Source organism: Neofelis nebulosa, chromosome X (assembly GCF_028018385.1).
Source record: "Neofelis nebulosa isolate mNeoNeb1 chromosome X, mNeoNeb1.pri, whole genome shotgun sequence".
Classification (NCBI taxonomy): Eukaryota; Metazoa; Chordata; class Mammalia; order Carnivora; family Felidae; genus Neofelis; species Neofelis nebulosa.
The window spans coordinates 41,777,431-41,791,322 of NC_080800.1; the positions used below are offsets into that span (position 1 = coordinate 41,777,431).

A 13,892-nucleotide genomic window follows, 5' to 3' on the forward strand; every position below is an offset into this window, starting at 1 on the left:
CCAAAATGAACAAATCAGGAGACTGTAGATGCTGGCGAGGATGTGGAGAAACGGGAACCCTCTTGCACTGTTGGTGGGAATGCAAACTGGTGCAGCCCCTCTGGAAAGCAGTGTGTAGGTTCCTCAGAAAATTAAAAATAGACCTACCCTATGACCCAGCAGTAGCACTGCTAGGAATTTACCCAAGGGATACAGGAGTACTGATGCATAGGGGCACTTGTACCCGAATGTTTATAGCAGCACTCTCAACAATAGCCAAATTATGGAAAGAGCCTAAATGTCCACCAACTGACGAATGGATAAAGACATTGTGGTTTATATACACAATGGAGTACTACGTGGCAATGAGAAAGAATGAAATATGGCCCTTTGTAGCAACGTGGATGGAACTGGAGAGTGTGATGCTAAGTGAAATAAGCCATACAGAGAAAGACAGATACCATATGTTTTCACTCTTATGTGGATCCTGAGAAGCTTAACAGGAACCCATGGGGGAGGGGAAGGAAAAAAAAAAAAGAGGTTAGAGTGGGAGAGAGCCAAAGCATAAGAGACTCTTAAAAACTGAGAACAAACTGAGGGTTGATGGAGGGTGGGAGGGTGGGGAGGGTGGGTGATGGGCATTGAAGAGGGCATCTTTTGGGATGAGCGCTGGGTGTTGTATGGAAACCAATTTGACAATAAATTTCATATATTGAAAAAAAATAGTTGCCCATATCAAAGTCTATTGTTATTATTATTTATTTCTAGCTACTGTCATTTTAGTGGGGTAATGGAAGTAATGGAGATTGAGGGGGATTCAATTCCCTTCAATACCAATTCCAGCACATCAAAACAATGTACCACCATGCCTCTCCCCACTCTTCTCCAGTGGTATCGCCCAGGAGGGGATCAACAGTAACCTGAGTTTCCCCCCTCTTTCCCGTGGTATCTCCAAGGAGAGGACTATACCACCCCCGACTCCTTCCCTTTCTTGCCCAGAAGTATCTGTCAGGAGGAGGACTGTACCATTTTAATTTCTCCTTTCCTCTGAGTGACATCTTCCAGGGGGGAACTAATCTTGACTTTTACCCCTCTCCTCAGTGGTATCTCCCTTGAAGATGAGGGCACATCTCCCCTGCTCCCAGCACCTCTGCTTCTGTAACTTTTGCACAGACCTATAGAACCCAGTTCCAAAGACCAGCTCTTCTGGAACGCTTGCCTTCAGAAGGTTTCTACCCCTGAACAACGCCCCCCCCCGCCCCCTCCTTCGGTGGAACAGCCCACTGTACGGAATGGGCGCTAAGATGGCGGCCCCCATGGAGGAAAGCCTGGGCACAGCCATATTCCTCGCCCAACAACGCCACTCGTGGACAAAGTCTCTGCCGATCCCTAACTGCACCTTGCTCGGAGTGAGTAGACCACAGCATCACAGCCCTTACGATCGTGTGCGAGAACAACCACGCAGAAGGGGCACGGTCAGGGGTGAGGACAGGAAACGGAAGTGGCCCTCAGAGGACGTTTAAGTCCTGTTGGCGCGCGACGCTAAAGCGAGTGCATGAGGTTTTGTGGCGTGACAGTCATCAGTGATTTTTGAGGTGATGGCTTTGTTGGCTTTTGGGAATGATGAATTGTCAGTTTGTGAGGTCCATTGGTGGGGAGTTAAGGAATCTGGTGAATGGGAATCTGTGCAGGTCAGGGATAGGGGATTCTGGGGTGGTCAGGTTTTTAGATAGCTTGCTGCTTCTTGTTGTCAAGTCTTAATAGAGTGTGTGTTTAGGTTTTTCCTTATCAGTCTCCCCAGAGATTTGCTAATCTTATTAGCCTTCACAAAGAACCAACTTTTGGCCTTGTTCATCCTCTCTGATGTACCTTTGTTTTCTATTAATTTCTACTCTTATCTGTACCATTTTCTCTGTAACTTTTTAAGTCGAGACGTTACTTCATGAATGTTCACCCTTTCTTCATTGTTAAAAACCATGTAGAACGTGAATTGCTCTTGAAGAATCTCTTTAGCTGCATTCCACACATTTTGTACACACCATCTTACTATTATTGAGTTTTGTGTTTCTTTTTTGTTTATTCTTTACATTACTTTAATACAATGCTTTTGGCAGGGTTGACATTTTTATTACATTTTCTTATCCAAGGATATGGTATATCTGTGTGACTATTTTATATTTGTCAATTTTTGTTTAAATCATACTTGTCCAGTTCCTTAAGTATATTTTGTGTATTTCTTGCTATCATTATTAATGGATTTTTGTTTTCCCGTTTTCATTTGTTTGATTATTGTTGCCATTACAGAGGAAAAATTATCTGCTCTTATAATTTTATCTGGTATCCAACCCCTTATCAAATTGCTCTGAATGCTAGTAGTGTCAGGTTTTCTTTGTGTAAAATCATATCACTGGCAAGGAAAGCCACATTTCTATTAACTTGCAACATTTATTCTCCTTGTTTCATCTCTCATAGAGCCAGCAAAACAATTTTGAGTCGTGTCAGACATCCCTATCTTGTTCGTAATTTTAACGGCAATAGCGTCATCATTTTACTTTTTAGCATAATATTTCAGGGCTATGCTTGGTAAATGATTTTTTGTGATATTTAAGTGATTTACTTCTTCCCTAGTTTTAGTTGGAGTTTTATTAGTAATATCTGCAGAATGGTGTCAAATGCTTTTCTGGTGTAATTTAATAACAGCATGCCCCCCCCATTTATTGATTAATAAATAACATTAATGTTGAATCATCTTCTGGAAAGAAGAGGTTAAGAGCTTCCTGTAGAAGAATTTAAGAGGGATTTTTCACCCTATAAATGGCAAAATAATTAAAGAGGGCAGAAGAGAGACCTTTCATTCAGGTTTCCAGGTTTCCTGCCTCCGTGGTCACCCACTAGGTCCCCATGGACAAGTCCTTCCTCTGTCCACCTCATAGGGCTTTAGCACCATTTGTTGCCCCAATTCTGCCCTCCCCACAAACCCCGATCTACCCTGAACCTGGAACTGAGGAGTAGGCTGCTAGGTAAGGTGTGAAGCTCCCTAGGGAGCCACCCCAGAATCAAGGACTCTGAGGTCATCAGTGTGACTTCAGATATCATGAATGTTTTCATAATCCACCCTAACACTCAGAGTGGGCGGTGCTGAATTTTGTGGTGTGAATGTAGAATGACACTGATGACATGGATACTGTCCTTTTAGGATTTCTTGGTGTCCCCGTGGAGCTGTTGAGTTTCCTCCTTACTGGAGGCTGCGGGATCTTCCATTCATTCTGACCGCAGCCCACATACAGACTCCCCTCCAGCTTTGGAAGGTGGGCTGAGACCCAGGGTGAACATGCCAGCTACTGGGAAATCACCCCAGAGGTTCCCTGCCCTGGTTCCAGGACAGCCTGGCAGATCCTTTGAGGTAAGGAGGAGGAGCCTACTTAACACATTTTTTTCTTTTATTTTTTTAAGGTAAATTTTAATTTTGAGATCATTGTAGATTCAAATGCAATGTACCATTTACACACTTTTCTCCAATGGGAACATCATGCAAAACCTTGGTACAGTATCACAACCAGGCTATTGACATATGGAACATTTCCATCACCACAAGGACCCCCTCATCTTGCCTTTTACATTTTTTTTAATGTTTATTTATCTTTTGAGAGAGAGAGAGAGATAGAGTGCAAGTGGGCGACGGGCAGAGAGAGAGGGAGACACAGAATCCAAGGCAGGCTCCAGGCTCCGAGCTGTCAGCACAGAGCCCGACGTGGGGCTCAAAGTCACGGACTGCGAGATCATGACCTAAGCGGAAGTCGGGCGCTTAACCCACTGAGCTACCCAGGCGCCCCTCATCTTGCCTTTTAGTAGCCACTTCCTTCCTCCCCCTACTCCCTCCTTGACTCCTGGCTGTCACTAATCTGTGCTCTCATTGTATAATTCTGTCGTATCAAGCATGACATAGGAATGGAATCATACAGTATGTAACCTTTTGGGACTGGATTTTACTCAGCGTAATTCTCCGGAGATCCATGCAGATTGTTGCATTTACGAATAGCTTGTTCTTTTTTCTTGCTGAGCAGTATTCCATGGTATAAATGTACTGCAGTTTGTTTAACCAACCTCTAGTTGAAGGGAATCTGGGTTGTTTCCAGTTTTTGGCTATTATGAATAAAGATCCTGTGATCGTTTGTGTAAGGATTTTGTAGGAGATGAATGACAATCGCTGGATTGTATGCTAAGTGCATTTCAAACAATTAATGGACTTAATTTCTGTAGTACAGTTTTAGATTTGCAGAATAATTGAGAAAAGAGTACATGCAGGTCCATTACCACTCTGTATTCCCCTACAGTTTCCCCATTATTCTTTTAAATGTTTATTTATTTTTGAGAGAGAGAGAGAGAGAGAGAGAGAGCGAGAGCGTGAGTGCGAAGGGGAGATGCAGAGAGAGAGAGAGAGAGAGAGAGAGAGAATGAGAATCCCAAGCAGGCTCCATGCTGTCAGCATAGAATCCAACGTGGGACTCAATCTCACGAACCATGAGATCATGACCTGAACCAACATCAAGATGGTGACCTGAGCCGAAATCAAGAGTCAGACCCATGTCCGACACTTAACCAACTGAGCCACTCAGGCACCCCTATAACTCATTTGTTTTTACCACTGAATAATATTCCATTGTATGAATGTGCCACAGTTTGCCTGTCCATTCACCTATTGAAGGACATCTTAGCGGTTCCCAGTTCTTGGCAATTATGAGTAAAGCTGCTATAAACATTTATATTCAGGTTTTTATTTTACTTTAGTTCTAATTTTTTTAGAGAGAGAGAGAGAGCGAGCATGTGTGTGCACGAGACGGGGAGAGGTAGAGGAGCCCAGTGCTGGGGTCTATCCCAAGACACTGGCATCGTGACCTGAGCCGAAATCAAGAGGCAGACGCTCAACCCACTGACCCAGCCGCCCCTATATGCAGGTTTTTGTGTCGATGTAAGTTTCCAATTCACTTGGGTAAATAACTAGGAGTGCAACGATAGGTCGTATGGTAAGACTGGCTTTGTGAGAAACTGCCAAGCTGTCTTCCCAAGTTCTTCACCATTTTGCATTCTCACCAGCAATGGACGAGAGCATTCCTGTTGCCCCACATCCTCGTCAGCATTTGGTGTTGTTGGGTTTTTGGATTTTAACCGTTCTAGTAGGTGTGTGATGGTATTTCCTTGTTTTGATTTGCAATTCCCTAATGAAAAATGATGGTGAACATAGTTTGTACGTGCTCATATGCCATCTGTATATCTTCTTCGGTCAAGTGTCTACTCAGATCTTGTCCATTTTTTAAATTGGGTTGGTTGTTTCCTTAGTGTTGAGTTTTAAGCGTTGTTTGTATATTTTAAATACAAGTCCCGGGGCGCCTGGGTGGCTCAGTCGGTTAAGCGGCCAACTTCGGCTCAGGTCACGATCTCGCGGTCCGTGAGTTCGAGCCCCGCGTCGGGCTCTTGGGCTGATGGCTCAGAGCCTGGATCCTGCTTCGGATTCTGTGTCTCCCTCTCTCTGACCCTCCCCCGTTCATGCTCTGTCTCTCCCTGTCTCAAAAATAAATAAAACGTTAAAAAATAAATAAATAAAAATAAATAAATACAAGTCCCTTATCAGACATGTGTTCTGCAAATACTTTTCTCTCATTCTTAGGCTTGTGTCTTTATTTTCTTAATGGTGTCCCTTTTTAAAAAAAAAAAAAAAAAAAAGGTTATTTATTTATTTTGAGAGACAGAGAGAGTGAGCTGGGGAGGGGCAGAGAGAGACAGAGAGAGACAGAGAGAGAGAATCCCAAGCAGGCTCCTACGCTTGTCAGCTTGGAATCCCATGTGGGGTTTGATCTCGCGAACTGTGAGATCATGACCTGAGCTGAAATCAAGAGTTGGATGCTTAACCAACTGAGCCTCCCAGGCAGGCACCCCACAGTGTCTTTCATAGAGCAGAATTTTAAAATCTTAATAAAGTCCAACTTGTCAATTTTCCTTTTATGAATCATGCTTTTGGTGTTGTATTTTAGAACATCTCCAGACCCAAGTCACTTAGATTTTCCCTTGTTATTTTGTAGAAGTTTTATAGTTTTACAATTTGCATATATGTCTAATATCCATTTATTTTTTCTTTTATTTATTTATTTTTTATAAATTTTTTTAACGTTTTATTTATTTTTGAGAGACAGAGAGAGACAGCATGAGTAAGGGAGGGGCGGAGAAAGAGGGAGACACAGAACCCGAAGCAGGCTCCAGGCTCCAAGCTGTCAGCACAGAGCCTGACGTGGGGCTCGAACTCACGAACTGCGATATCATGTCCTGAGCCAAAGCCTGACGCTCAACCGACTGAGCCACCCAGGCGCCCTCTTTTCTTTTTTTTTTTTAAAGTTTATTTATTTATGAGAGGGACAGCACGAGTGGGGGAGGGGCAGAGGGTGAGAGGGGGAGACACAGAATCCGAAGCAGCCTCCAGGCCCTGAGCTGTCAGCACAGAGCTCAATGTGGGGCTTGAACCCCTGCAAGATCATGACCTGAGCTGAAGTCGGATGCTTAACTGACTGAAACACCCAAGCGCCCCATTCTTTATCCATTTATTTATTGATAGACACTTAGGTTGTTACCATAGTTTGACTATTATAAATAATAATGAAATAAGCATAGGGATATATATATATCAGTCCTCAGTTTGTTCTCTATAGGTAAGTGTCTCTCTCTTTTTTTTTAAACTTTTTTTTTTTTTAATGTTTGTTTATTTTCGACACAAGGACAGAGCGTGAGCAGGGGAGGGGCAGAGAGGGGGGAGACACAGAATCAGAAGCAGGCTCCAGGCTCTGAGCGGTCAGCCAGAGCCCGATGTGGGGCTCGAACTCACGAACCTCGAGATCATGACCTGAGCCAAAGTCGGACGCTCAACTGACTGAGCCACCCAGGCGCCCCTATAGGTAAGTGTCTCTTATGGTTGGTTAAGCATCTGACTTCTGCTCAGGTCATGATCTCGCATTCGTGAGTTGGAGCCAGCATCGGGCTCTCTGCTGTCAGCCCAGAGCCTGCTTCACATCCTCTGTCCCCCCTCTCTGTGCTCCTCCTCCGCTTGTGCTCTCTCTGTCTCTCTCAAAATAACGAACATTAAAAAAAGAATCTCTTATGGTTTGCTTTCCTCTCTTTTTTTCCCCTTCCCCTATGTTCATCTGTTTTGTTTTTTAAATTCCACAGATCAGTGAAATCATGTGGTATTTGTCTTTCTGTGACTGACTTCTTTCGCTTCACATGTCATTACAAATGGCAAGATTCATTCTTTTTTTTTAAATTAAAAAAAAAATTTTTTTAACGTTTTTTATTTATTTTTGGGACAGAGAGAGACAGAGCATGAATGGGGGAGGGGCAGAGAGAGAGGGAGACACAGAATCGGAAACAGGCTCCAGGCTCCGAGCCATCAGCCCAGAGCCCGACGCGGGGCTCGAACTCACGGACCGCGAGATCATGACCTGGCTGAAGTCGGACGCTTAACCGACTGCGCCACCCAGGCGCCCCAGATTCATTCTTTTTGAGGCTAATACTCCATTGTATATTTATACCACATCTTCTTTATCCACTCATCAGTCGGTGGACTCTTGGACTGTTTCCATAGTTTGGTTCCTGTTGATAATGCTGCTATAAACGTCCGGGTGCATGTGCCCCTTCAAATCAGTATTTTTGTATCCTAAGATCCATTTAGAGTTAATTTTTGTGAAAGGTATAAGGACTATGTCTGGAGTTTTTTTTTTTTTTTTTTTTTGCATATGGATGTCCAGTTTCCACCCAATTTGTTTTCTCCATTGAATTGTCTTTGCTCCTTTGTCAAAGATCAGTGGATTATATTTGTGAATCTATTTCCTTTCTTTTTGTTACACTGATATATTTATCTCTTCTTTCACCAGTACCATGCTCTTTTTTTTCATTGAGGTATAATTGACTTACAGCATTATATTAATGTACAACATAATCATTTGATATTTGTATGTTTTGCACAACGGCCACCACAATAAAGCCAGTTAACATCCATCACCGTACAGAGTTATAGAATTTTTTTTCTTGGGATGAGAACTTCGAAGATGTACTCTCATAGCAACTTTTAAATATTCAGTACAGTATAATTAACTCTGGTGGTCATGCTGTACGTTACATCTCTGTGAGTTATTTATTTGACCTTTGACTTCACCCATTTTGCCCACCTCCTACTCCCACATCTGGCAACTGCCAATCTGATCTCTGTACTGTGAGCTTGTTTTTCTTTTAGATCTCACATGTAAGTGAGATCATACAGTGTTTATATCTTTCCCTGTCTTGACTTATTTCACTTAGCATAATGCCTTCACGGTCCATCCACATTCTTGCAAATGGCAAGATTTCCCTTTTCTTTTATGACTGAATAATACTCCATTGTGTGTGTGTGTGCACACACACACACACACACACACCTCATATTTTCTTTATCCGTTCATCTGTTGATGGACAGGCACCTCGGTTGTTTCCATATCTTGGCTATTGTAAATAATGCTTTACTGCACATGGGGGTGCAGATATTTCTTTGTTAGTGTTTTTTTTTTCCTTTGGATAAATATTCAGAAGCGGAATTGCTGGATGATATGATGGTTCTATATTTAATTTTTTGAGGAACCTCCATACTGTTTTCCGTAGTGGCTGCACCGGTTTATGATCCTACCAGTGGTGGGCAAGGATTCCCTTTTCTTCACATCCTCATCGACATTTGTTATTTCTTGCCTTTTTTATTTATTTATTTATTTATTTATTTATTTATTTATTTTATTTATTTTTGGGACAGAGAGAGACAGAGCATGAACGGGGGAGGGGCAGAGAGAGAGGGAGACACAGAATCGGAAACAGGCTCCAGGCTCTGAGCCATCAGCCCAGAGCCTGATGTGGGGCTCGAACTCACGGACCGCGAGATCGTGACCTGGCTGAAGTCGGACGCTTAACCGACTGCGCCACCCAGGCGCCCCTATTTCTTGCCTTTTTGATACTGCCTAGCAATTCTAACAGGTGTGGGGTGATATCTTACTGTGGTTTCGATTTGTATTTCTCCTATGATTAGTGATTCTTTTTAAAAGTAGGCTCCATGCCCAATGTGGGGTTCGAACTCACAGCCCTGAGATGAAGAGTCGCACGCTCTACCAAATGAGCCAGGCAGGTGCCCCTAGATTACTGACATTGAGCATCTTTTCATGTACTTGTTGAGTATCATCTGCATGTCTTCTTTGGAAACTGTCTACTCAGATCCTCTGCCCATTTTTTTTTTTTTAATGTTATTTATTTTTGAGAGAGAGAGAGAGCGCGCACGCGCGAGTAGGGGCGGGGGCAGAGAGAGAGGGAGACACAGAATTCGAAGCAGGCTCCAGGCTCTGAGCCATCAGCACAGAGCCCGAGGTGGGGCTCGAACTCACCAACCGTGAGATCGTGACCTGAGCCGAAGTCGGACGCTTAACTAACTGAGCCACCCAGGCGCCCCTCCTCTGCTCATTTTTAAATTGGATTTTTTTTTTATTTTGCCATTGAGTTGTGTGATTTATTCATATATTTTGGATATGAACCCCTTATCAGATATACGCTTTACAAATATTTTCTGCCGTTCGGTAGTTTGCCTTTTCATTTAGTTGATGGTTTCCTTTGCTGTGCAGAAGCTTTTTGCTTTGGTGTGGTACCAGTAGTTTATTTTTACTTTTGTTGCCTTTGCTTTTGGTGTCAAATCCAAAAAATCTTTACCGTGGAGCTTAGTGCCTATGTTTTCTTGGAGTTTTATGGTTTCAGGCTTTAGGTTCAAGTCTTTAATTCATTTTGAGTTAATTTTTGTGCATGGTGAAACTTTGAAAAAAAGTTTCATTTTTTTGCATGTGGCTGTCCCAGTTTTTCCAACACCATTTATTGAAAAAACTGTCCTTTTTCTTCACTGACTATTCTTGGGTCCTCTGACGTAAATTAATTGGCCATATGTGTGTGGGTTTATTTCTGAGCTCTCTATTCTGTTCCATTGATCTGTGTGTCTGTTTTTATGCCAATGCCACACTGTTTTGATTCCTATAGCTTTGTATTATAGTTTGAAATCAGAGAGCATGAGGCCCGCAGTGTTCTTTTTTCTCAAGATGGCCAGTCTGTTGTAGTTATTACAAGTTTTGTACATAGTTTGTTAGATTTATATGTAAGTATTTCATTTTTTTGAGTGATTATAAATGGTTTTATATTTTTTTTATTTTGGAGTCCACATTTGCATTGCTAACATAGAAATACAGTTGATTTTTGTATTATATTTTGTTTCCTGTGACTTTGATGAATTCAATTATTAGTCCCAGGAGTTTTATTTTTTGTAGATTTTTTTGTGATTTAAAAAACATTTTTTTTGAGAAAAAGTACGTGTGTGCATGGGGGAGGGGCATAGGGAGAGAGAGAGAGAGAGAGAGAGAGAGAGAGAGTCTTAAGCACACTCCATGCCCCATGGAACCTGATGTGAGGGCTCTACCTCACGACTGTGAGATCATGACCTGAGCCAAAATAAAGAGTTGGACGCTTAACGGACTGAGCCACCCAGGAGCCCCAAAGTTTTGTGATTTTTCTACATAGACAATCATATCATCTGTAAATAGGGACTTTTTCTTTCTTTTTTTTTTTTTTTTTTTAATTTTTTTCAACGTTTTTTATTTATTTTTGGGACAGAGAGAGACAGAGCATGAACGGGGGAGGGGCAGAGAGAGAGGGAGACACAGAATCGGAAATAGGCTCCAGGCTCTGAGCCATCAGCCCAGAGCCTGACGCGGGGCTCGAACTCACGGACCGCGAGATCGTGACCTGGCTGAAGTCGGACGCTTAACCGACTGCGCCACCCAGGCGCCCCACTTCTTTTTTATTCTGTACGCCTTTCATTTCCATTTTTTGCCTTATTGCACAGGTTAGAACTTCTAGCACTATGTTGAATAAGAATTGTGAGAATGGACGTTCTTGCCTTGCTGGTTAATCTTGTCTTTCACCATTAAGTGTAATGTTAGCTGCAGTTTTGTTTTAGATGCTGTTTATCAGGTTTAAGAAGTTCCTGTCTCTTCCTGTTTCTATTCATATTTTTTTTGTAGGAATGAATATTGAATTTTGTCAAATGCTGTTTTTTACATGCGTTGATATGATCATGTGATTTTAAAAATCCTCTTAATGTGGTGGATTACATGGATTGATTTTTGAATATTGAACCTGCCTTGCATTCCTAGAATAAACCCCAGTTAGATATGGTGTATAATTCTTGTTTTTGTTTTTTTTTTGAGAGAGAGAGGGCACAAGTGAGCGAGGGGCAGATAGAGAGAGAGAGAGAGAGAGAGAGAGAGAGAGAAAATCCCACAAGGGGCAGAGAGAGACAGATAGAGATACGGAGAGAGAGAAGCGAGGCTCACCCGAAGCGGGGCTTGAACTCACCTGATGTGGGACTTGTGGGACTCGCCTTCACCCAGTGTGGGACTCACGAACCATGAGATCATGACCTCAGCCAAAGTCAGATGCTTAACGACTGAACCACCCAGGTGCCCTATAATTCTTTTAATATATTGCTGAGTTATATTTGCTAATATTTTGTCAAGAATTTTTGCCTGCATATTCATGAGTGATATTGGGGTGTGGTTTTCTTTTTTATACTGTGTTTGTCTGACTTTGTAATCAGGGAATGTGTTAGCTTCATGTGGCTGCCGCAACAAATTGCCACACACTTGGTGGCTTAAAATGACAGAAATGTGTTCTCTCGCAGTTCCGGAGGCCTTAAGTCCAAAATAAGTATCACTGGGTCCAAATCAAGGTTTTGGCAGGGTTGTACTCCCTCCAGAACCTTCCTTGCCTCTTCTAGCTTCTGGGGGCTGCCCCTGTTCCTTGGCCTTCCTCATTCCATTCTTATGGCCACCAGCATCTTCGAATCTGTCTCTGTTCTGGCTTTACATCACTGCCCTCTGTGTGTGTGGCAAATTTTCTTCTACGTTCCTCTTGTTAGGGTACATGTGACTGCGTTTTGGACCCACCTGGATAATTAGGATACTCCTCTCATCTTGAGATCCTTAATCACACCTGCAAAGACCCTTTTACTCTTGCCATTTTTTAGAGGTGATATCCACAGGCTGTCAGGATTAGGATGCGGATATATTTGGGGGCCCCCTTTTAAGCTTATCACAGGTAAATAACTAGCTTTGTAGAATGAGTTAGGAAGAATTACTTCCTCTTCTTTTTCCTGTAAGAGGTTTTGCAATTGGTGTTAATTCTTTAAAAGAATTTGACAAAATTCTCCAGGAAAACTGTGTGGGCCAGTGATTTCTTTCTTTCTTTCTTTCTTTCTTTCTTTCTTTCTTTCTTTCTTTCTTTCTTTCTTTCTTTCTTTCTTTCTTTCTTTCTTTCTTTCTCTTTCTTTTCTTTTCCTTCCTTTCCTTTCCTTTCCTTTCCTTTCCTTTCCTTTCCTTTCCTTTCTTCCTTCTTTCCTTCCTTCCTCTCTCTCTCCCTCCCTCCCTCCCTCCCTTTCTTTCTTTTTTCCTTCTTTTCTCTTCTTTTAAATTATGGATTAAATTTCCTTAGTAGTACTAGGGTTATTCAAATTATTTCATTTCAGGCAATTTGTGATAGTTTGTGGGTTTTTTTAGGAAGTAGTTCATTTTATGTAAGTTATCAAATGTGTATATGAAGAATTATTTATAATTTTATTATCCTTTTGATGTCTGCAAGGTCTGTAGTGATAGTCTTTGTTTCATTCCTGATTTTGGTAACTTGTGTCTTCTCTGTTTTTCAGTCTTGCCAAAAATTTGTCAATTTTATTGATCTTTTCAAAGATTTATTTCACTGATTTTTATCTATTTTCTGTTTTCAACTTCACTAATTTTTGCTCTTTTCTTTAAAAAAATTTTTTTTAATGTTTATTTTTGAGAAACAGAGAGAGAGAAAGAGATGGAGCATGAATGGGGGAGGGGCAGAGAGAGAGGGAGACACAGAATCTGAAGCAGGCTCCAGGCTCTGAACTGTCATCACAGAGCCCGATGAGGGGCGCGAAATCACAAACCATGAGACCATGATCTGAATCAAAGTCGGACGCTTAACGTACTGAGCCTTCCAGGTGCCCCTATTTTTTTCTCTTTTCTATTTCTTTCCTTCTGCTTGCTCTGGGTTTATTTTAGTCCTATTGTTTTTCTTTTTTAAAAATTAAAGTATTGATATATAACATTGTGTAAGTTTAAAGTATACATGTGTTTGATACATTTATATGTTGCAATATGATTACTACTGTAAGTTTGCTAACATCTCAATCACATCACATAATTATCATTTCTTTTTTGTGGTGGGAACAATTTAAGTCTAGTTTCTTAACAACTTTGAAGTTTATAATATTGTTTCCTATAATCACTTGCTGTTCCAAGTTTGTACCCTTAAACAGCATAACCTCAATATGGTTTCTTTTTCTAGGTTTTTGAAATGGACCTTAGGTTTTTCTTTTTGTTTATTTTTTTATTAAAAAATGTTTAATGTTTATTTGTTTATTTATTTTTTTTTGAGAGAGAGGGAGAGAGAAATGTCAAGCCCCGACTCACAAACCGTGAGATCATGACCTGAGCTGAAAACAGGAGTCAGACGTTTAACCGACTGAGCCACCCAGGTGCCCCGGGACCTTAGATTTTTGGTTTGAGACTTTCTTCTTTCAAATGTATGCATTTAGTGCTATACTTCCCTCTCAGCACTGCTTTAGATGTGTTCCACGAATTGTAAATGTATGTTCATTTTCATTTAGTTTATTGTATTTTTAAAATTTCCTTTGAGACTTTCTCCTTGTACCATAGATTATTAGAAATGTGTCATTTGGCTTCCAAGTGTTTGGAGATTGTTTTGTTATCTTTCTTTTTTTAAATGTTGTTTATTCT

The 13,892-nt window shown here is 41.4% G+C and overlaps 1 protein-coding gene across 4 annotated transcripts in view; it reads left to right on the plus strand.

Annotated features, from left to right (window-relative positions):
* Nucleotides 1–1,002: 1,002 nt before the first annotated feature.
* The window catches only part of ZNF157 (zinc finger protein 157), a 39,303-nt gene continuing 26,413 nt past the window's right edge, over nt 1,003–13,892 (plus strand). For 2 of the 4 annotated variants that reach the window (XM_058712856.1, XM_058712855.1), the window contains exons 1-2: nt 1,398–1,574; nt 3,176–3,382. Coding sequence is in view for 1 of the 4 variants with exons in the window: in XM_058712855.1 (XP_058568838.1) it covers nt 3,311–3,382 (72 nt within the window). In the remaining 3 variants the exon portion in view is untranslated. The other 2 variants (XM_058712857.1, XM_058712858.1) reach the window with 2 other exon arrangements.